Source organism: Octopus sinensis, linkage group LG28, assembly GCF_006345805.1.
Source record: "Octopus sinensis linkage group LG28, ASM634580v1, whole genome shotgun sequence".
NCBI lineage: Eukaryota > Metazoa > Mollusca > Cephalopoda > Octopoda > Octopodidae > Octopus > Octopus sinensis.
The window spans coordinates 1,783,194-1,808,301 of record NC_043024.1 but is presented as its reverse complement, the minus strand read 5'-3'; the positions used below and the strand labels follow the sequence as shown (position 1 = coordinate 1,808,301).

Sequence of the window (25,108 nt, the reverse complement as noted above, 5' to 3'; positions counted from 1 at the left end):
AAAGAAATAATGAAGTAGACAAATGTACACAGACTGATGAATGATGAAGAGTGATAAAATGCATTCAGTAGACATATGATTGATGAAAAAAAGGACAAAGGAGGTAATGAAGTAGACAAATGTACACAGACTGATGAATGATGAAGAGTGATAAAAGGCATTCAGTAGACATATGATTGATGAAAACGAAAGACAAAAGCAGCAGTAGACTGTATATTGATAAAGAGTTGATTGACGGAAACTGAAAAGGGACCACACAAAAAACTAGGCCCCACCACACGCACACACAGACACACACACACACAAAGTCCCAGGACAATATTTAATGTCTTGTTAAGAGACAGACTGCGATTCCTGACGCGGAAGGGGTTCACCAGGGAGGCCTTCTATTGCTGATGTTGTTTGAGGTCCACGAATTTGGTTTAGAGTTTTATGTCACAGGGGAGACAAGGGGACAAGGAGACAAATATTCGGATGATTCGAGCCAAGAGCCATCATCATCATCAGAGAAACACATTCAAAGGTTAATATCGGCCGATTCTGCGCGGGTCTTCGATGCAGGGGGTCGTCTTGGTATATTGTCCAGTGTCTTATTATTGCTGTCCCCTCTCAAATGTCCAGAGGGGTTTGTTTTTTGGGGGTTTTTGTTGTTATTCCGAGTCCTGTCCTTCATCTTGGTCAGCAAAGCTACAAACCTCAGTTATTAATTCGTTGAAGTCATCAGAGCGGTCAGCATACACATGATGTCCAGCACCTTGGATTATCTGTTATGGTAGTAGTAGTGGTGGTGGTGTTAGTGGTAGTGGTGGTAGTTGTGGTAGTAGTAGAGATGGTAGTGGTTGTTGTTGTTGTGGTGGTGGTGGTTGTTGTGGTGGTGGTGTTGGTGGTAGTAGTAGAGGTGGTAGTTTTAGTTGCATTGGAGGCAGTAGTAGTGGTGGTGGTGGTGGTTGTGGTGGTGGTTGTTGTCGTGGTGGTTGTTGTTGTGGTGGTGGTGGTAGTTGTGGTGGTGGTGTTGGTGGCAGTAGTAGAGGTAGTAGTTTTAGTTGCATTGGAGGCAGTGGTAGTGGTTGTTGTGGTGGTGGTAGTTGTTGTGGTGAATGTTGTGGTGGTGGTTGTGGTGGTGGTGGTATTGGTGGTAGTAGTAGAGGTAGTAGTAGAGGTGGTAGTTTTAGTTGCATTGGAGGCAGTGGTAGTGGTTGTTGTTGTGGTGGTGGTAGTTGTTGTTGTGGTGGTGGTTGTGGTGGTGGTAGTTGTTGTTGTGGTGGTTGTTGTGGTGGTGGTAGTTGTTGTTGTGGTGGTCATTGTGGTGGTGGTAGTTGTTGTTGTGGTAGTTGTTGTGGTGGTGGTTGTTGTTGTGGTGGTTGTTGTTGTGGTGTTTGTGATGGTGGTGGTTGTTGTGGTAGTGGTGGAGGTAGTATGTGTATAGTGATGGTATATAGTGAAAGTAAAAAAAAGAAAAAGAAAAAATACATTTTTAATATATCCTACACACATATACATACAAAAATACACAAAATAATAATAATAATAATCCTTTCTATTAAAGGCACAAGGCCTGAAATTTTGGGGGAGGAATGAATTGATTACATTGACCCCAGTGTTTCACTGGTACTTAATTTATCGTCCCTGAAAGGATGAAAGGTAAAGTCGACCTTGGTGGAATTTGAACTCAAAACGTAGGGACAGACGAAATGTTACTAAGCATTTCGTCCAGCATGCTAATGGCTCTGCCAGCTCACTACCTTAATAATAACAACAACAACAATAATAATAATAATAATGATAATAATAATAATAATAATAATAATAATAATAATAATAATAATAATAATAATGATGATGATAATAATAATAATAATAACAATAATAATAAAAATGATAATAATAATAATGAGTTTCTTTGCCCTAGGAGTCGGGAAGACACTCGACAAGAGATGGAAGCAAATTTGAAAGAAGAAAAAAAAAGTAATAATAATAATAATAATAAAAATAAAATGCCCTGATGCAGTACCAGGCAGTGGCTCTCATGGCTTCTGATCTTCACTGATTGGAAGTGTTATCATGTACATTGTTTTGTCTTGGTATAAAAGATGGGCTACAGCAAATATTCTGCTCAATACCACAGATTTGCTTGTCAGTTGTTTGACCTTAACCAGTTGAGCATGTCCCTTAGTGGCTGACGATATGTGCATCTCTGATCACGATCAGAAGTAGTGGGGGAGCATCATAGCCATGTGTTGAGAGGGATTCTTTGGGGTTTGAATAATTCACCTCTGGAAACATGGGTGTTTCGTTCAACGTCCTTAAACAACATTTATTCAGGGATCTTTTGAGTGGCGTGGGTTACTCGACCAGAAGAAAATTCTAACTGGGCCCCACCTGCAAGGTCATGAGCTGTTTATCTTGATATGAAATCACCATGTCATGTACATACGGTTGTGATGCATCTGCTTTTTCCGTGCCACCAGCACGGAAGCCAGTTAAGGCGGCGCTGGCATCAGCCACGTTCGGATGGTGCTTTTTACATGCCACCGGCACAGGTATCACAACTACAATTTCCATTTGATATTTATTTTGATGTTGATGTACTTGACCCAATAGGTCTCAATATATCATCATCATCATTTAATGTGCATCTTCCATGCTGGCATGGGTTGGACAGTTTGGCATGAGCTGTCAAGCCAAGGGACTGTACCAAGCTCCACTGCCTGTTCTGGTATAGAGTTCACAGCTGGATACGTGCCTTCATACCTACCACTTTACAGAGTGGACTGGGACCCTTTTACATGGCACCGTCACTATTGAGGTCACCAAGTAAGTTGCAAGACAAAGATCCTAAATGAAAGGTGTGAGGGGCATGGCTGGAATGCCTTTAATTAGAGCTGGGGGGTTAAACAACAACCACAACAAGACGCTTTCTCTACTGCAATCGTTTTTACTGACCTGGACATCAACGTAGCTGTCGGGGCGGAGGAATTTCACTTCTTGACCAGTGTGGGAGGTTATCCAAGATCTGGAACCATAGATTAGTGTCATAGGTATGGATTTGTTTAGGTCTGTCATCCGAAGAATCATTGGGTTCTTTGCCCATCCAAATGGAATTGTCATTGTTCTAAATGCCGATTCACCACTGAGGAGGAGGAGAAGAAAGGAAAAACAAAAATTCTTTTATTTCTTGATTTAGGCAAATAGCTGTTGGGGAATATCTGCACTCCACAAATGCGTGTATGTATGTATATATATATATCACCGTGATCACCGTGACCGACCAGGCTATCAGATGTTGCTACACATTGCTGGTCACAATGCGCTTCGCATTGTTTTTAGCCTTCAAATGACGCCACCCCGCTGGCTAAGTGAGCAGGCCAACAGAAGAAAGAGTGAGAGAAAGTTGCGGCGAAAGAGTAGAGCAAGGTTCGCCACCACCCCCTGCCGGAGCCCCGTGGAGCTTTAGGTGTTTTCGCTCAATAAACACTCACAACACCCGGTCTGGGAATCGAAACTGCGATCCTACGACCGCGAGTCCGCTGCCCTAACCACTGGGCCATTGCGCCTCCACATGTATGTATGTGTGTATATGTGTGTCTGTGTGTGTGTATATATATATATATATATATATATATGAAAAACAAAGTGAAGTTGTAAGGTACTGCACGGGTAGAAATATATATGAAAGAAGGTTTGAAAATGCAATTTTAAAGATGTTTGTTCACTTGACCGGTTTCACTTTTTTAGAAAAGGATTGTCAAAAGTGTAATGTAATGCTTTGTTGTATTAAGCACTGGTTGTCACAAAAGTATTAAAATACATATATATACTCTTTGATAATAATAAGAAAATGTTAAAAACAGTTTACAAGGAAATATCTGAGAAAATATTAAACAAAGAGTTCAATAAAAATCATGTTTGGTAGTATATATATACACACAGAAGGAGATATATTTAGGAGTTTACAAAGAATTTGAGATGAACTGACCTGTTTCAGCATTTTTTATTTTGTGTGAAGTTAAGGGTTGTTTGCTGAGAACAACCCTTAGCTTCAACAACAACAAAACAACAGCAAACAACCCTTAGTAATCAAAGGGGTCCATAGATAAAAATGGATGAGAACCCCTGCTTTAGATCATAATTGAAGGGAATTTAACAATCACTTGGGATTTAAGGGCATTCAGTTACTCTTTCTAGCAGTCTGATTGACCATATAGGGGCTCCTTTTAATAATCATTATTGTTATTAGTTACTATCAAATGAACAATGATTCAGAAAACTCATGATTGAAGTAGTTCCAGACATGACCTTCCTGCCTAGAATTCAAAGAGTATGTTATGCAATGTGTCAATGTGTATCCTATGTGTTTTTAAGACTTTAGGCTGATATTTGGGGGAAGAGGGGGGATTTTGCTGCTATTTCTAGCAAATTTAGCAATGAGGAGAAAGAAGATCCCTCATTAAGCTGGCTAGTTTTAAGGTCCTGATCTTACCTGGGTGTCTGGGCATTGCAGTGGTAGAGGTAGTTGAGAATTGTGTCGTCTTCAAAGAGTTTGGAAAAACGGTGTTGGAGATCGGAGCGAAACTTCTTCACCAGACCAGGACCTACGGAAGGAATGAAATTGGGAGGGTCAGAATTATACAAAGACAGATATATATATATATATACATATATAATCAAAATCAAAATCGATCAGCATCAATGGAAATTGTAGCTGTGATACCAGTGCCGGTGGCACATAAGAGAACCAACCGAACGTGGCTGTTGCCAGCGCTGCCCCGACTGGCCTCCGTGCCGGTAGCATGTAAAAAGCACCATCTGATCGTGGCCGTTGCCAGCCTCGCCTGGCCTCCGTGCCGGTGGCACGTAAAAAGCACTATCCGATCGTGGCCGTTGCCAGCCTCGCCTGGTACCTGTGCTGGTGGCACGTAAAAAGCACCCACTACACTCATGGAGTGGTTGGTGTTAGGAAGGGCATCCAGCTGTAGAAACACTGCTAGATCAGACCGGAGCCTGGTGCAGCCTCCTGGCTTCCCGGACCCCGGTCAAACCGTCCAACCCATGCTAGTATGGAAAGCGGACGCTAAATAATAATGATGATGATGATGAGGATGATGATGATGATATATAGATAGATAGATTATATGTATGTGTATGTAATATATATATATAATATAATATATATATATATATATATATATATATATATATAGTTCTATTTACAGAAAACAAGAGACAAAGATAGGTAAGGGAACGACAAGCAGGTGTATTAGTTTGACGCTCAGGAAGAATGGAAAAGTCTTTGACATTTAGAGCTAATACATCATCATCATCGTTTAACGTCCGCTTTCCATGCTGGCATGGGTTGGACAGTTTGACTGAGGACTGGCGAACCAGATGGCTGCACCAGGCTCCAATCTGATCTGGCAAAGTTTCTACAGCTGGATGCTCTTTCTAACACCAACCACTCTGAGAGTGTAGTGGGTGCTTTTTTACATGCCACACACACACACAAACATACACAGATATATATATATATATATAGTCAACAGATGAAATCCAGAGATGCTTAATACAAGGTGGAGAGAGACCACAGGGAGGGTGAGAAAGAGGTGGAGAGGGGTGAGACAGGTAGAGAGAGATAAAGAAGGGAGAGACCAGAGAGAAGGTGAGAGAGGTGGTGTGAGGAGTGAGAGGTGGTGAGAAAGAGAGAGAGGGGTGAGGGCGAGAGGAAGAGAAAGAAGGGAGAGAGAGAGAGAAAGTAGGGCAAAAAAGGGGAAAGAGATGGGAAGACAGAGAGAGAGAAAGGGAGTGGGGGAGAGAGTGGAGGGAGAGAGAGAGAAACAGAGAGGAAGAGAAAAAGGGAGAGAGAGAGGGAGAGTGGAAGGAGAGAAAGAAAGGAGAAAGAAGTGTGACTGACCCCAGGGTCCTGCGGCTCTGACCGCGGCAAAAGGGTTGAATGGACGTGCCATAGTAATGATGGCTCGTGCCCAGTAGGAGAGGTGTTGCGTCGAAGCATTGCTTGGCTTCTCTGGAAACCCCCAGGGCTCGACAGCGATGAGGTGGTGCACGCGTTCCGGGTGGCGGATGGCATAGGAGGTGGCTATGAAGGATCCGAGGCTGTGTCCGAGCAGGATGAAGCGGTTGAGGTGCATCTTCTCGCGCCACTCTTCGATGGAGTCGACGAACTGACTCTCTGCCTCCGTCGAGTCGCTGCTGAAGCGTGGCCGCGAACTCCGGCCGAAGCCGAGCACATCGAACGCGTATACGGGTCGTTGTTCTGCAAGAGAGTCGAGGTTGAGCACCCACATGCCGACTCCGCCGCCCATTCCATGAACCATGACCAACGGCATTTTCTCCAGGTGCCGATTCAACACAATGGTTCGGATTTGGCATTCGTTGTTCCTGATTGGCACGAACAGGGATTCCATCTTGGTCTTGATACCTGGGCAGAGAAGAGGGAGAAAATATAACAATAGAGAGAATGATAGACTTACCTGTTAGTTGAATCACAGGTGTAAAATATAAGATAAAAAATATAACGATGATTAAGTAATGTGCAACATTTTTTTTCTAATTTATATATATAGGCACAGGAGTGGCTGTGTGGTAAGTAGGTTGCTTACCAACCACATGGTTCCGGGTTCAGTCCCACTGTGTGGCACCTTGGGCAAGTGTCTTCTGCTATAGCCTCGGGCCGACCAAAGCCTTGTGAGTGGATTTGGTAGATGGAAACTGAAAGAAGCCCATCGTACATATGTATGTATATATATATATATATGTGTGTGTGTGTATGTGTTTGTGTATCTGTGTTTGTTCCCCTAGCATTGCTTGACAACCGGTGCTGGTGTGTTTACGTCCCCGTAACTTAGCGGTTCGGCAAAAGAGACCGATAGAATAAGTACTACTGGGTTTATAAAAAAGTCCCGGGTCGAGTTGCTCGACTAAAGGCGGTGCTCTCCAGCATGGCCGCAGTCAAATGACTGAAACAATTAAAGAGTAAAGAGTAAAGAGTAATATGTATTATTTTTTGTGAAATTTGATTTAGTATTTCTAAATTGAATTTTTTCCCTGTAAGTTTGGAATAATATTCCCTCATTTATTATATTATATATAATATATATGTATATATAATATATACACAACAACCCACATATATATATATATATATATATAATATATATACAAAGCAATCAGTTGTGCATAAAGGCAAGTCTGCATGTGCATGCATGCAAGCAATGGTGTGCACATGTGGTCAATTGTATGTTTATGTGTGCATGGAGGCATTATGCATAGGTACTTGCAGGCAGTTGTGCATGTTTAGCTAATTTCTGTGAATGTGCATATGGATAGTTGCACATGGATGCATGCAGGCAGAATTGTGTGTGTGCAGTTGTTTGCAAACAGGAGCATGCAAACTGTTGTGTGTTTGAATGTAGGTATCCATGTGTGCATGTAGGCAAGCCTGTGTATTCATGTAGGCAGTTGGGTGTGTGTGTGTGTGCATGTAGGCAAGCAATTTCACATGTACATATGCATGCAAGTCAAACATATGCACATACATGCAAGTTGCTGTGTACATGTAGGAATTTGTACATGTATGTAGGTATATCTCTGTGTATGCATGTAGGTTGTTGCATATGGATGCATGTCTGCAGAATTGCGTATGCATGGGTGCATGCAAACTGTAGAGTGTTTTCATGTAGGTATTTACACATGTGTGCATGCTGGTAAGTGCATATTCATGCAGGCAGTCGTGCATGAATGCATGTAGGAAGGTTTGTGTTTTTTCATGTAGGAAAATCTGTGTGTGTGGGCAAGAAAGCACTTGTATCTGTGTGTGCATGCAGCAGTAGTACACATGTGCATGTAGGCAAATCTGCACGTGCATATGCAATCAAGCAGTCATACTTGTGTGCAGGTGTGTATAAGGAGGTGCCGCAAAGATCCTGGCTTTAAGGGTTTTGCAAAGGGCCTGGTTGGAGGCTCAACCTTCTTAATTCTTTTACAGGGCTTAGAAAAGCTGAAGGACCCCTGCAATAAGTGTGGGAATCTGAGAGGGGAATATCTCTCTATAAAGCTGAAGTTGTCTGTGTATGGCAGGTTCGGTAGCCTTCAACTAACACTATCTCCTCCGAGACCCTGCCGCGCAAGTTGACCAAAATTGAGAGTATGATAGAAGAAGGCTTGCTCTTCCTTCCGTAGAAGAAAAAATTCAAATCGGACCATGTTAACACCAAAAATTATTTACATCAAAAAGGTGCTTTTTTTTCTATGAAAATCCCTATTTTTTACGACTTTTTGACTACTGTGTCGTCATTTTTTGGTGTATTTCAACGAGAAAAATGTTCACTTAAAGAGAATATAACAAGCTACATAATGCAAAACTTTTACTTTTCAAAAATTCCAATTCTAAAGGGTCGAAACAAACCCAAGCAACGCCGGGCGATACACCTAGTGTTAAATAAAATCATAATTAACTGATCTTTCTATATTTTCTTTTACAAAAAAGCCAGGAACTTTTCAGCCTTACCCCCTTGCATCTGCATGCAAGGAGTTGTGCATGTGTGCAAGCAGGAAGGGCTGCGTGTTTATGTCAGTGCACCTTAAAACCATTTTCCACTTACATTGGAAGATCTTGTGTTCAATTCCTGACAGCTGCATCTTCGATGTTGGCCTCCAGTTAAACCAAGTATTCTGTTCGCAACGCTCGCTGGAAAGAGAAGACGAAGGAAATCAGAGTGAAAGAAAGAAAGAAGATAAACAAAAGAGAGAGAGAGAGAGAGAGAGAGAGAGAGAGGGAGAGAGATAGGGGAGAGGGTGAAACAAAGAGGAAGAGAAAAGGTTAAAAGAAATAAAGAGAGTAAGCTGGAGGGAGGAAAAAGGTAGCTTTGTGCATGTGTGGATATATGTATGTGTGTGTGTGTGTGTGTGGTGTGCATTTGTGTGTGTGTGTGCATTTGTGTGTGTGTGCATTTGTGTGTGTGTGCATTTGTGTGTGTGGTGTGTGCATTTGTGTGTGTTGTGCATTTGTGTGTGTGTGCATTTGTGTGTGTGTGGCATTTGTGTGTGTGTGTGCATTTGTGTGTGTGTGCATTTGTGTGTGTTGCATTGTGTGTGTGTGTGTGCATTTGTGTGTGTGTGCATTTGTGTGTGTGTGTGTGCATTTGTGTGTGTGTGGTGTGCATTTGTGTGTGTGTGTGTGCAATTGTGTGTGTGTGTGCATTTGTGGTGTGTGTGCATTTGTGTGTGTGGTGTGCATTGTGTGTGTGTGCATTTGTGTGTGTGTGTGTGCATTTGTGTGTGTGTGTGTGCATTTGTTGTGTGTGTGTGTTGCATTTGTGTGTGTGTGCATTTGTGTGTGTGTGTGCATTTGTGTGTGTGTGCATTTGTGTGTGTGTGCATTTGTGTGTGTGTGTGTGCATTTGTGTGTGTGTTGTGCATTTGTGTGTGTGTGCATTTGTGTGTGTGTGTGCATTTGTGTGTGTGTGTGTGCATTTGTGTGTGTGTGTGCATTTGTGTGTGTGGTGTGCATTTGGTGTGTGTGTGCATTTGTGTGTGTGTGTGTGCATTTGTGTGTGTGTGCATTTGTGTGTGTGTGCATTTGTGTGTGTGTGTGTGCATTTGTGTGTGTGTGCATTTGTGTGTGTGTGCATTTGTGTGTGTGTGTGTGCATTTGTGTGTGTGTGTGCATTTGGTGTGTGTGTGCATTTGTGTGTGTGTGCATTTGTGTGTGTGTGTGCATTTGTGTGTGTGCATTTGTGTGTGTGTGCATTTGTGTGTGTGTGTGTGCATTTGTGTGTGTGTGCATTTGTGTGTGTGTGCATTTGTGTGTGTGTGCATTTGTGTGTGTGTGTGTGCATTTGTGTGTGTGTGTGCATTTGTGTGTGTGTGTGTGCATTTGTGTGTGTGTGCATTTGTGTGTGTGTGCATTTGTGTGTGTGTGTGTGCATTTGTGTGTGTGTGCATTTGTGTGCATTTATGTGTGTGTGTGTGTCTGTGTATGCATCTGTATGAGTGCATTTGTGTGTTTGTGTGTGTGTGTGTGTGAGTGTGTGTGTGTGCATTTGTGTGTGTGTGTGCATTTATGTGTGCATTTATGCGTGTGTGTGCCTGTGTGTGCGTTTGTGTGTGTGTGGCTTTTTCTGTTACTAGCTGAGTTGGGAATCTCAGAGTAACACCTAAACACCTTCAGTTGACCCTGAGGGAATCATTCCCAGGGTTGCCACTTGGCTAATTTCCAAAATGTTGTGGAGGAGATAAGAGAGAAATCATTTTCGAAACACAGAAAACTATTCTATATTGTTTTCTATTCTAGGCATAAACACCAAAATTTTTGGCGAGGTGGTGGGTGGGGGGGGGTCAATTAAATCAACCTCAGTACGCAACTGGTACTTAATTTATCGATCCCCCAAAAGGATGAAAGGCAAAGTCAACTGCGGCAGAATTTGAACTCAGAACGTGAGAAAACTATTCTATATTTCAGATAATAAATTACACAGCAACATCACCAGCGTGGCTGTGTGGTAAGAAGCTTGCTTCCCAACTACATGGTCCTGGGTTCAGTCCCACTGCGTGGCATCTTGGGCAAGTGTCTTCTGCTATAGGCATGGGCTGACCAATGCCTTGTGAGTGGATTTGGTAGATGGAAACTGAAAGAAGCCTGTCGTATATATGTATATATATATATATATGTGTGTGTGTTTGTGTGTCTGTGTTTGTCCCCCTAGCATTGCTTGACAACCGATGCTGGTGTGTTTATGTCCCCGTCACTTAGCGGTTCGGCAAAAGAGACCGATAGAATAAGTACTGGGCTTACAAAAGAATAAGTCCCGGGGTCGAGTTGCTCGATTAAAGGTGGTGCTCCAGCATGGCTGCAGTCAAAATGACTGAAACAAATAATAAAAAAAATACATACATGTGTGTGTGTTTGTGTTTGTACCCCCATTGCTTCTTGACAACTGGTGTTGGTGTGTTTTGGGTTCAATTCCTGGACCGAGCAGCATGTTGTGTTCTTCCTGTTGCTCCAGTCCACTCAGCCGTAAACAGGTCACATTGTGATAGACTAACCTCTTCCGATCAGAGAGAATGTAGACATTCTTGCCTATCCAGTGGGGAGAGGGGGGGTGGCATCATTCAAAGGCTAAAACTATACAAGGTGTATTGTGACCAGTGATGTATAACAACATCTAATAGTCTACCCTATAATGTCATTGTAGAAATAAATGCCCAAGCTACGAGATAATCCAGGATTAATTGAAAGCAATTTGAATAAATGAGGATTTTACATTTGGCAGAGTAATGTAAATGGTAAGGGGTTCGAAACCCAGCAAAGCATCAGAAATTTAGAGAAATACTAATTGATGTAATTGATAATGAGGAGGACACGTAGCTTAGAGGATGCTGGGAAGTTCCTAGGGGACAACATGCTGAGGGATACAGAAGGAGTCTGTGGCTGGTGCAAGGTTCCAGCCAGACTGAAATGAGATGCAATGATGGAAGAGTGGGGGAGAGAGAGAGAGAGAGAGAGAGAGAGAAGAGAGAGAGAGAGAGAGAGAGAGAGAGAGAGAGAGAGAGAGGGGGGAGTGAGAGAGAGAGAGAGTGTGAGAGAGAGTGAGAGAGAGAGGAGAGAGAGAGAGGGGAGAGAGAGGAGAGAGAGAGGGAGTGAGAGTGAGAGAGAGAGTGAGAGAGAGAGAGTGAGAGAGAGAGAGAGAGGGAGAGAGAAAGAGAGGAGAGAGAGAGGAGAGAGAGTGAGTGAGTGAGTGAGTGAGAGAGAGAGAGAGAGAAAAGCAAAAGACACAGGACAGGAGATACTGAAAGAAAGGAGGCAGAAGAGGACTCTCTAAGCTATGAGATGATCCATGATTACTTGAAAACAATTTGAATAAATAAGGATTACATTTGAGAGATTAATCTGAATGTTGAAGGATTAAACAGAACCTTAATGTCCATAACCTCCACCAGTCTTGGCGAATGTACAAGGGTCATGCACTCTGACCCTCCCCACAGACTCATCATGTAAAAACGAATTTTGTGTGTGTGTGTGTGTGTCTGTGTTTGTCCCCCTGTCACTGTTTGACAACTGGTTTTGGTGTGTTTCTATCCCCCGTAACTTAGCAGTTCAGCAAAAAGAGACCAATAGAATAAGTACAAAGCTTGAAAGAAAAAAAAAGAAAAAAAACATTCTGGAGTTGATTCATTTGACTAAAAATTATTCAAGGCAGTGCCCCAGCATGGCCACTGTCGGTCTAATGACAGAAACAAGTAAAAGATAAAAAAAACAAACAAAAGATGTAAAGGAAGAACGTAGTCATAGCGGAAATTAATTCCAGAGGGAGCGTTGTTAATTTGGGGGAAGAAGGATTGGATTAAAATTAAAGAAACGAAAACTGATTAGTAGATAACACGGGGAGTAATACAATGTAATAGGGGGATGCAAAAGTGGGGGCAAGCAGGCGTTTCATGCCAAGGGGACCGAGGAATGATTCATTTGACTAAAAATTATTCAAGGCAGTGCCCCAGCATGGCCACGGTCGGTCTAGCGACTGAAACAAGTAAAAGATAAAAAAAACAAACAAAACATGGTCATGGCGGGAATTAATTCCAGAGGGAGCGTTGTTAATTCGGGGGAAGAAGGATTGGTTTAAAATTAACGAAACGAAAACTGATTAGTAGATAAGACGGAGAGTAACACAATGTAATAGGGGGATGCAAAAGTGGGGGCAAGCAGGTGTTTCATGCCAAGGGGGACCGAGGAAAAGGGTATAAAAATGCATGAAGAATGTATAGAGATATATTGATATGGGTATAGAATGTTGAACAAACCTGAGCCAACCAATAAAGGAATTCCAGTAGGATGTTAGGAGGACGGTCAAATAGTTAATGACGAGGCTGGACAATGAATGAACGTTGAGGCTCCCGGGAGGCTTGCTCCGGCCAACAGACACGGCTTGGACATTTCTGGAAAATAGTCAGTGATCTTGGCATTTTTTTCTTTTTGGATAGTATAGTATTTGTTTTTGCATTTATTTGTATTGTTTGTTTTTTGCTCTTTTTTTTTTTTACTTGGGTGCGTTTGCATGTGTATGTGTGTGTGTCGTGGGAGTTAGGTATGTATATGGCATACGTGTACATATATATATATACATATATATATATATATGATATACACATATATATATACATATATATATGTATATACACATATATATATACATATATATATATATATATAATATAATATATATATATATATATATAATATATATTCATATACATACATATATATATACATATATATATATATATATTCATATATATACATATATATATATACATGTACATATATATATACATATACATATATATACATATATATATATATACATATACATACATATATAATATACATATATATATATATATTATATATATATATATATATATAATATAAATGCATATATATTATGAATATATACATACATATATTATAAATATATATATATATATTATATATGTATATATACATATATATATATATGTATGTTTATATATATGTATGTATGTATATATATATATATATATTATATATATATAATATATATATGTATATATGTATGTATGTATATATATATATATATCTATATATATACATAGGAAAATGTGTTGTTGAGAATGCACTTAAATTTCAAAATCTCGTGAATGTTTAAAATACATTTTATTTACTAAACCCTTCTTGGCCATCTTAATAACAAAGAGAGATACTGAGATTGAAACCGTCATCTTCTTCAAACCAACAGGCTCGAAACAATATCTTAGTGAGAAGAATTTGCACGATTGCATCAAATCCCGAAACCCAAGAAATGTGAGTTCAAGAACTTAAAACCTCATTACTAGATAGAAAATACCTGGTCAGTCTAATTATCAAAAATGGAATAGAATGTGCAAAAATGATAGACATCCAAGAGTTACGGAAACCAAGTAAACACCATGACACACATAAAACTCTGTCTTACATATCAACACAGAACCCAAGAAACCAGGAAGTATACATCATCATCCACCAAAACATACCCATCCTTAAGAAGGACCCACGAATGAAAAAGGCACTAGGAACACATAGGATTATTAAAAGCAAGAGTCAACCACAATCTCTAAAAAAATTACTCACCAGTGCCAAATTAGCCACCAAAATAACAACCCCACAAGTCAAAAAATGCAACTGCCCTAACTGCGGAACTTGTACCTTTCTCTTAGAGGGCTCAACATACAAATTTAAGTCAGGCCTAACTTTTACCATAAAACCTGACTTCAACTGTGCTTCGAAGAACTTAATCTATGTTCTTAAATGTGGAGGTTGTGGTGGCGACTACATTGGTCAAACAAGCTTAACTTTGAGGGATAGACTTACGGTGCACAGGCAACAAATCCGGGACCCCACCACTAGGAAAATTCCCATTAGCCAGCACCTAGACCAATGCCCTGTAGACAAATTACCCACCAAAAATACAACCCCACAAGTCAAAAAATGTAACCACCCTAACTGTGGAACTTGCACCTTTCTCTTAGAGGGCTCAACATACAAATTTAAGTCAGGCCTAACTTTTATCATAAAACATGACTTCAACTGTGCTTCGAAGAACTTAATCTATGTTCTTAAATGTGGAGGTTGTGATGGAGACTACATTGGTCAAACAAGCTTAACTTTGAGGGACAGACTTATGGTGCACAGGCAACAAATCTGGGACCCCACCACTAGGAAAATTCCCATTAGCCAGTACCTAGACCAATGCCCCGTAGACAAAAACCCTAAATACCAAATCTTCCCTCTCTATCAATGCACAGGAAACACTTCAGCTCAATTCCGTTTAAATAAGGAAAAAATACTGATTAAAAAATATAAACCACAGCTAAATATCCTTTAGAAAGAAGAAAAAGCAATATAAAGAAGAGAAAAAACACCCAATTTCAACACAAAAAAACAATAAAATTTTAGTAACAATCTTCCACCTGGTTTTGAAACCAAAGCTCCAAATCACCACACAAACACACCTCCAGTTCAATGAAATTCCACAAACACCAGTTGCTGATGTCACATAATTGTTTAACTCTATTTGCTTATTTATTTAACTATTATTGTTAACCTGAAGAGTGACTATAATTTTAAACCAATCAAAACCGAACTTCAGCGAATACAAGGAAAATACCCTTTATGAGAATCAACCAACCGGAACGACCTATAAGCGGAAACCAACCATGCAGAACGACGAGTCTGACCACAGAAGGAAAACATCATCGATTTTTTAACGAATGAAAATCAGATCCGCTTGCAGAAAAAAAATTATAAATACATCTTTCCCTAAACATACCATTCCAAGTGAAAGTGACTCTTTAAAGAAGATCTGAGAAACTGTAAACCAAATTTCCTTCTTTTACTATTTTACTCTTTTACTTGTTTCAGTCAGTTGACTGCGGCCATGCTGGAGCACCGCCTTCTAGTCGAGTAAATCGACCCCAGGACTTATTCTTTGTAAGCCTAGTACTCCTTCTATCAGTCTCTTTTGCTGAACCGCTAAGTTACGGTGACGTAAACACACCACCATCGGTTGTCAAGCAATACTAGCGGGACAAACACAGACACACAAACATACATATATATATATATACATATATATGACGGGCTTCTTCCAGTTTCCGTCTACCAAATCCACTCACAAGGCTTTGGTCGGCCCGAGGCTATAGTAGAAGACACTTGCCCAAGATGCCACGCAGTGGGATTGAACCCGGAACCATGTGGTTGGTAAGCAAGCTACTTACCACACAGCCACTCCTGCGCCTATTTTAATTACTATTTTAATTCTCACACTTGTTTTTTTTTCAGTTTGACTTGTCGACCACCACTAAAATTAATGAACCTTGTACATTCTAACAAATTAATATACAGTTTTAATTTCAAACTTACACCTTCTGTTTTGAACATGATAATCTATCAACATTCAAACATTTTGATTTGTCAACATTGAAACTTATAACGATGTTTTTCTAATTTTACACTTTTACCATTGATAAACAAAAAAATATTGTTGAAACTAGTTTGGTATATATGTAAATAAATGTATTTTAAACATTTACAAGCTTTTGAAATTTAAGTGCATTTTCAACAACACATTTTCCTATATTTCTTACCTGCGTGGAAACACCTCTCCCTCTTTTGCTATATATGTGTGTGTGTGTGTGTGTGGTGTGTGTGTGTGGTGTGTGTGTGTGTGTGTGTGTGTGTGTATATGTATATATATATATATATATATATATATATATATATATATAATATATATATATATATATATATATATATATGTATATATATGTATATATATAATATAAATTAGAGAAAAAAAACACTATTATGCAATTCAACAATGATAAACATAGACCAAATCATAAATAAAAAATAAAATATATTTTTATAAAACATATAACTAGATCACAAAAAGTATAAAAATGAATAATCAATATATAAATAAGTAAAAGAAACTACGTATGTTTCATGGCTATAATTAAATTTGAATTACAGTTAAATTTAAATTTAAAAATCAATTCACTATAAAATTATAGTCACTCTTCAGGTTAACAATAATAGTTAAATAAATAAGCAAATAGAGTTAAACAATATTTATTAAAAAATAAATAAACAAAATAACGATTTTTCTTATAGAAGAAACTCCATTAACTAAATTTGAATTTAAAACATTAGGATCATCTTCCTACAAAACATTTATTACGTTAAATATTTAAGGTAAAATAATAGAGTAAATAGATAGAAAAATGTATTTATCTGTGAAGATATAATTTAGCCTAATTAAAAACATTAATAAACTTAGGTTAATATCTTTAACCTAGTTATACACTAATATTTAATTACCAAACTATTTTACAAAACAATCACTCTTAATATTTTTAGATTTTAGTTCGCTTATAATAATTATAAAATAATAAATACATAAAAATAAGTATCTAAATTATAATCAACAAATATAGTAATTAAGAATCTATATTTTTCCTATCAATAAACATATTGATCTAGTTATATGCTTTATAAAATATTTTTTATTTCTTATTTATGATTTGGTTTATGTCTATCATTGTTTGAATTGCATAATAGTGGTTTTTTTCTCTAATTTATATATATAAAAGTCAGGTTGTGTGGTGTCTGTCTCCTACGATTTAGATTCCTAACTACTCCCACATTTTGCGGTGCAGTTTAACCAAAAGCGGGTATCTTATAGTCGTGATTCATATCGAGCCCTTCTGGGTATTAGTGTGCGTTTACGATGAGTCTATGATTTAAAAAAAAATTTACCATTATTTTTTTCCATTTTTAATGCATTTTTTTTGCTATTATATAAGGGAAGTAACTCTCTAAAAATGTCTACGATGAATCTACGATTTAAAAAATAATTTACCCTTATTTTTTCCATTTTTAATGCATTTTTTTGCTATTATATAAGGGAAGTAACTCTCTAAAGATGTCTACGATGAGTACGATTTTAAAAAAAATTTACCATTATTTTTTTCCATTTTTAATGCATTTTTTTGCTATTATATAAGGGAAGTAACTCTCTAAAAATGTCTACGATGAGTCTATGATTTAAAAAAAATTACCTTAATTTTTTTCCATCTTTAATGCATTTTTTTTTGCTATTATATAAGGGAAGTAACTCTCTAAAAATGCTTATATAGTTATTTCCCTTACAAACCCGAGCAACGCCGGGCGATACTGCTAGTTTATATTAATTTTTAAATATTGGATGTCTAGCAGGTAGGGTCCACCAGAATAGAATAGTATTTGAAAGGGTCCATAAACAAAAAAAAAATGATTGAGAACCCCTGATTTAACCCATGGGTGGGACCTTCTTTCATGTCATACAGATCCCCCACCCTTTTGCACTTCCACTCACCCTCCACAGATATACTTTTTGTTTTTTGTTTTTGCACTGCACTCTCAGTATCATCTCTTGTCACCTTATTTTCTGCTCTGAGTTAGTTTATATACTCACATGTAGGAACATGTGGGTCTCTATCTTTCTACCTATCTATCTATCTATCATCCATCCATCCATCCATCCATCTATCCGTCTGACTATCTATCTAACTATCTATCTCTCTCAATCAGTATGTCTGTCTGTATGTCTATCTATCTATCTATTAACATATCTATGTATGCCTATATCTATGTATCTATCTACCTACCTGTCTATAGATACACAGGTAAATAGGTAAACTGATTACCTACCTACCTATCTATGGTAACATATAACAATATTGACCGAGGTTACCATGGTCTTTTTCGTAGGCTTTTCTTCCCACGGACAAACCTTATCTGCTTCCCCCTTTACACCGTACATCATGACACTGTGATACACGATCCCTATTGATCGTTCTTTTTTTTCCTCTTTTTTCTTCTCTTTTCCTTTTTCTTTTCTTGTTTCGTTTCCTTTTTTTTTCTTTTTTCCCTTTTACGATCCCTTTTGATCGAAAACCTACGCCACTTTTTTTTTGTTTCTTTTGTTTTTTGTTTTTTTCATCCCCCAAAAGAAAAGCTCTACCTTGTAATTTGTCCCATCTATGTGCAGCCCTGTGTGGCCAATAAAGAAACTTATCGATCTATCTATCTACATATCTATATATCTGTGTGTGTGTGTGAGTCTGTGTATGAGAGTGATAGAGAAAGAGAGAGAGAGAAGGGGGAGAGAGATTGTTGAAGCTGAGAGGGTTGATGCTGTGCCTAAACATCAGTCCATCAGTGCACATGTAAAAAAAAAATTATTAATTAAAAAAACCCCAAAAACACAACAAAACCAAAAAAAAATTCACCTCAAAACAAACAAAACAAATAGAAGGGCGGAGAAGGGACGTGTGATCTGGCTACATGCAACAAAGGTGAATTATAATAAAAACGCACATCAAACTGTGTGAATAGGGATTAGACAGAGGTCACCAATAGCAAGGTTCAACTCGAGCCAGTGCTTGTCTTCACTGTTGTGGGTTAAAACCAAATCTTTTTGGCATGGAACTGAACAGCTTCCAGCCATGGCCATCACTTATACAACTCAGAAACAACAGTTGTCTATTGATCTTTTCATATACTATAGGTGCAGACTGGTTGAGTGGTTAAGAAGCTTGCTTCAGACCATGAGGTTTTGGGTTCAGTTCCACTGTGAGGGTGTCTTGGCCAAGAGTCTTCTGCCAAGGATTTGGCAGACGGAAGCTGAAAGAAGTCCATTATATATATATATATCAAAATAAGCAACAAGGATATCCAAGGTAGTGTGGTACAATCGTTTCATGCTACTTCATTAAACAATGTAAATATTGTTTAATAAAATGAAGTAGTATGAAACGATTGTACCACACTACCTTGGATATCCTTGTTGCTTATTTTGATTATAATCACCCCATTTGATTTATATGGATAATACCATACCAAATTCTGGTGCCTTTAACTTAAGTACCATATTCATCTGAATCTAAATTTTGCTGAAGCTATATGTAAGTATGTATGTATGCATGCATGCATGCATACATAAACAGTATGTAGATTGCTAGAAATAGGAGCCGTCCCCCACCAATCCTTTTCCAGAAGATAAGTGCACAGTTATCTGTGCCAAAGCCCAACCATTCTCCTCACCGTGGTGCTGGGGGTGGCAACGGCATATGATAAGTATGCTAGCGCTGGCCTGGGGAAAGACCTGGCCACCTACCCCAGTATCTTGGCCAATATACTCTATGGATCAAAAGTGTAAGAAGGACACTGATCCAACGAGTGACCGAGAGTCGACTTCGACTAAGCGGTCAGAGAGAGATCTGTGGGATCATCATCATCATCGTTTAACGTCTGTTTTCCATCCTAGCACAGGTTGGACGGTTTGACCGGGGTCTGGGAAGCCAGTCTGATCTGGCAGTATTTCTACAGCTGGATGCCCTTCCTAACGCCAACCACTCCGTGAGTGTAGTGGGTGCTTTTTACGTGCCACCTGCACAGGTGCCAGACGAGGCTGGCAACGGCCATGATCGGATTGGTGCATTTTACGTGCCACCAGCACAGAAGCCAGTCGAGGCGGCACTGGCATCAGCCACGATTCGGATAGCGCTTTTTATGTACCACCGGCACGGAAGCCAGTCTAGGCGGCGCTGGCATCGGCCACGTTCAGATGGTGCTTTTTACATGACACCGGCTAAGGGATCACAACTGTAGTTTCCATTGATTTTGATGTCGGTGTACTTGACTCAATGGATCTCCTCAAGCACAGGGTCGAAATGGTGTTTCTTCACTTGCCACCTGCACAGGAATCAGTCCAGCGGTCCTGGCAACCGCCGGGTGCGAGTCATAGAATTGGTTCAATTTCGATAAATTAATTTAAACGACACAAAAAACCTGAAATGTTATCAATTTTATTTCGTGTTTCCAGGAGTTAACCTGCAAACAAATAAACAAACAAAACTTTACTTTTTATAAGGACAGAGATAAGAAGCAAGGTTTGTTTCTTTGTACGTTGACCACTGAAAACATTAAATAAAATTGATAATATTTCAAGTTTTTCATGTCATAGGTGCAGGAGTAGCTGTGTGGTAAGTAACTTGCTTACCAACCACATGGTTCCGGGTTCAGTCCCACTGCATGGCACCTTGAGCAAGTGTTTTCTACTATAGCTTCCGGCCTAGACGGAAACTGAAAGAAGCCCGTTGTATATATGTGTAGTGGCTGTGTGGTAAGTAGCTTACTTCAAAATCACATGGTTCCGGGTTCAGTCCCACTGCGTGGCACCTTGGGCAAGTGTATTCTACTATAGCTTTGGGCTGACCAAAGCCTTGTGAATGAATTTGGTAGACGGAAACTGAAAGAAGCCCGTCGTATATATATATATATATATATATATATATATATATATATATATATGTGTGTGTGTGTGTGTTGTGTGTGTGTGTGTGTGTGTGTGTGTGTGTGCGTGTGTGTGTGTGTGTGTGTGTGTGTGTGCGTGTATGTTTGTGTGTCTGTGTTTAAATTAATTTAACCATTCCACAGATAACTGTGCACTTATTTGCCGCAAACAGATTGGTGGTGGTGGTCGTGCTGGCAATCCACGGACTGTCTATCCGCTCAGTGGAAGTCGACTCTCGGTTACTCCATGGTCAGTGTCCTCCAGCCAGTTCTGTCCTGGGCTGCTTCTTTCAGATTGGCTGTTTCCATTCCGGTATCACTCTTGATGGTGTCAAGCCACCGGGTTCTTGGTCGGCCTCTTCCTCTCTTGCCACTGACCATTCCGAGCATGATGTCCTTCTCCAGGGATTTTCTCCGCATAATATGACCAAAATATGCCAATCTATGCTTGGTGATCCTAGCTTCTAGTGACATTTTCGGCCTGATCTGCTTAAGAACTTCTCCATTGGTGAGCCTCGCCATTACGTTTTGAGTTCAAATTCCGCCGAGGTCGACTTTGCCTTTCATCCTTTCGGGGTCGATTAAATAAGTACCAGTTACGCACTGAGGTCAATATAATCAACTTAATCCATTTGTCTGTCCTTGTTTGTCCTCTCTGTGTTTGCCCCTTGTAGATAGTAAAGAAATAGGTATCTCGCCTGCTGCTACGTTCTGAGTTCAAATTCTGCCGAGGTCGACTTTGCCTTTCATCCTTTCGGGGTCGATTAAATAAGTATCAGTTTCTCACTGGGGTCGATGTAATTGACTTAATCCGTTTGTCTGTCCTTGTTTGTCCTCTCTGTGTTTGCCCCTTGTGGGTAGTAAAGAAATAGGTATTTCGTCTGCCGTTATGTTCTGAGTTCAAATTTCACTGAGGTCGACTTTGCCTTTCTTCTTTTCGGGGTCGATAAATTTAGTACCAGTAACGCATTGGGGTTGATATAATCACCTTAATCCCTTTGTCTGTCCTTGTTTGTCCTCTCTGTGTTTAGCCCCTTGTGGGTAGTAAAGAAATAGGTATTTCGTTTGCCATTATGTTCTGAGTTCAAATTCCACTGAGGTCGACTTAGCCTTTCATCCTTTCGTAGTCAATTAAATAAGTACCAGTTACGCACTGGGGTCGATATAATCAACTTAATCCATTTGTCTGTCCTTGTTTGTCCCCTCTGTGTTTAGCCCCTCCCCTGTGGGCAATGCAATAAAATAAACATACGCTTTCTAGTAAGAGCTTTCTGTTGTTCCTAAGTTCTACGTCCTCCTATTTGGAGTACATCAAACCAGACATCTCGATGTATCAATAAAAACACCCTCCACCCCCCACCCACCCCACCATACCCCAACCCTCACCCCACCCCTGCCAAGACGAAAAATGGGACAAATCCCAGAAATATTTTTATCTGTACACAATAAATGACCTCCTGTAAACAGACTGCTTTTACACACACACACACACACACACACACACAGACACACACACACAGACACAGACACACACACACACACAGACACCACACACACACACACACACAGACACACACATACACACACACACAGACACACACACACACACACACGCACACACAGACACAGACACACAGACACACACACACACGCAGAGTTTCTTTGTCAAACAAGCCTTATCAGTTCCTTTCTGTGTCACTATTTCTAGTCAGACAAGTCTATCTGGGATTACATCTTGTTCAATGCGTCATCCGATTTCTCATTTGTTTTTGTCTTAGTAGTAGTAGTAGCAGCAGCAGCAGTAGCAGCAGTAGTAGTAGTAGTAGTAGTAGTAGTAGTAGTAGTGACAAATGTTTGCTCCCAGGTATCCTGAACCAGCAGTACTCTGCTCAAAGACAATCCAAGCGTGACCATCCCAGCTGCTTTTCAATCATAAATATATATCTAGGACAATATTTTTCACCGGTTCCATTCAACAGTAGCAGCAGCAGTAATTTAGCCTAAGCTGTCCTGATCCAGCAGAACTCTGCGTAAAGACGTTCCACCCACGACCATCCAGATTGTATTTTCAGACACAGTCTATCTAGGACAACATTTTCCAGGTTTCTTCAACCAATAGTAGTAGTAATAGTAGCAGTTATCCTAGTAATCCTAATTGCTGAAATGTGGTGGGGGTGGGGGGTACTTGATTACACTGACCCCCAGGACTCAACAGGTACTCACTCTTCTGACCCCAAAGGGCTAAACACAGAGGGGGCAAACAAGGACAGACAAACGGATTAAGTCGATTACATCGACCCCCAGTGCGAAACTGATACTTATTTAATCGACCCCGAAAGGATGAAAGGCAAAGTCGACCTCACCAGAAATTGAACTCAGAACGTAGCAGCAGATGAAATACCTATTTCTTTACTACCTACAAGGGGCTAAACATAGAGAGGACAAACAAGGACAGACAAACGGATTAAGTCGATTACATCGACCCCAGTGCTTAACTGCTACTTATTTAATCAACCCCAAAAGGATGAAAGGGAAAGTCGACCTCGGTGGAATTTGAACTCAGAACGTAACGGCAGATGAAATACCTATTTCTTTACTACCCACAAGGGGCTAAACACAGAGGGGCAAACAAGGACAGACATACGGATTAAGTCAATTACATCGACCCCAGTGCGTAACTGGTACTTATTTAATCGACCCTGAAAGGATGAAAAGCAAAGTCGACCTCGGTGGAATTTGAACTCAGAACGTAATGGCAGATGAAATAGAGTTACTGAAATATTGCAAAACTTTTGACTCAACACAATAATTTTTCCATTTTTTTGTATCATTCCTGCTTTTTAATATGAAATATTTAAAGACATTTTAGGAAAATACTTAAATTGATAAAGAACATTAAAAATTCAGTCATATTGATATAATTGGAATATTTAGTGTTTATTGACCCCCTGGGTCGGCCACACAGAGCCCCGGGGTGCAATACTGATCACTTTGCCGACCTATCACCTGCCCTACTCATTAAAAAACCCCAGGCAAGCAGAGCCTCTATGGGGACACTCAATCTGCTAGAAACATTTCCACTTGTGGTTGAATTCACCTGGGATGGGTTGAGCCAGCTTTGACCAACAAGTTCACCCTGTCCCTCACGAATGCTGGCCACATCTGACAGCCAGCTTTAATGTTCCAGCAAGCAAAATAATAATGCTTCTGCTTGCAACCCTAAAATCCAGCTGGCAAACTTCACAAACGCCCCGCCGGGAAAGCAAGAGCATCAGATGACTCTGTAAGCGTAGTTGTCATTTGTTGTTTCAGGTGTAGAGGTCATGCCTGGAGTTTCACTGTTAATACAAGTTCACTCCAAAACGCAATCAAATCTCCTGCAAATCAAACTGTCTCCTATTAAAAACAAATAAACACGCAAGAAGGGCATATTTAGACAGGCCTAAGTGACAGAAATACGTATAATTATAGTGAAAAGGCTGGAATATCTATAATTACGAATCTGCTCAATCAGGACTGACTGGGCAAAATAAAACAAACACAAATTTCATTGCTGTCTTTCTTAACTTATTGTTGTTCTTTGTCCTATTTTTTAACCTTTTCCAATGGTTTGTTGTGCATAAAAAGCACTGAGTACACTCTGTAAAGTGGTCGGCATTATTACGGGCACCCAACCGTAGAAACCAGGCTAAAACAGACGACTGGAGTCGAGTGCAGCCCTCCAGCCTTGCCAACCCCTGTCAAACCGTCCAACCCACGCCAGCAAGGAAAGCAGATGTTAAATAACGATATATTTGCATGAACACACACACACACACACACACACACATGCATGTGTGAATGTATGTGTATCTTTGTCTCCCCTCCCCCCCGCTACAGTTTGACAACCGGTAATGGTTTGTTTATGTCCCATAACGAAGCAGTTGGGCAAAAGGAACCGGTAGAATAAGTACCAGGCTTTACTACTAAGTAAGTACTAGGGTGAATTCGTTCGACTAAAGCCGTCCAACAAGTGTCCCAGCATGGCTGCAATCCAATGATTGAAACCAGCACACACACACACACACATTTTGTCAAACCACTTCATAGACAAGCCTAACCCTAACCTCAACTTACGTCATTTCGTGCACGTCCATTTCGACTTCACATTGGGGGAAAATAAACCTCAATTCCCGTTGATGC

At 39.8% G+C, this 25,108-nt stretch overlaps 1 protein-coding gene across 4 annotated transcripts in view; it reads right to left on the bottom strand.

Moving 5' to 3' along the window:
• Positions 1–641: 641 nt before the first annotated feature.
• LOC115225893 ((Lyso)-N-acylphosphatidylethanolamine lipase-like) overlaps positions 642–25,108 on the bottom strand; it is a 33,787-nt gene continuing 9,320 nt past the window's right edge. For 2 of the 4 annotated variants that reach the window (XM_036514758.1, XM_029796894.2), the window contains exons 2-7: positions 12,814–12,948; positions 8,616–8,701; positions 5,909–6,433; positions 4,481–4,592; positions 2,944–3,130; positions 642–764 (exon numbers count right to left, since the gene is read on the bottom strand). In XM_036514758.1, coding sequence (XP_036370651.1) covers positions 651–764; positions 2,944–3,130; positions 4,481–4,592; positions 5,909–6,433; positions 8,616–8,652 — 975 coding nt within the window. In that variant the 5' untranslated portion in view covers positions 8,653–8,701; positions 12,814–12,948 and the 3' untranslated portion in view covers positions 642–650. The remainder of the gene's footprint in view (positions 765–2,943; positions 3,131–4,480; positions 4,593–5,908; positions 6,434–8,615; positions 8,702–12,813; positions 12,949–25,108) is intronic. The other 2 variants (XM_029796895.2, XM_036514757.1) reach the window with 1 other exon arrangement.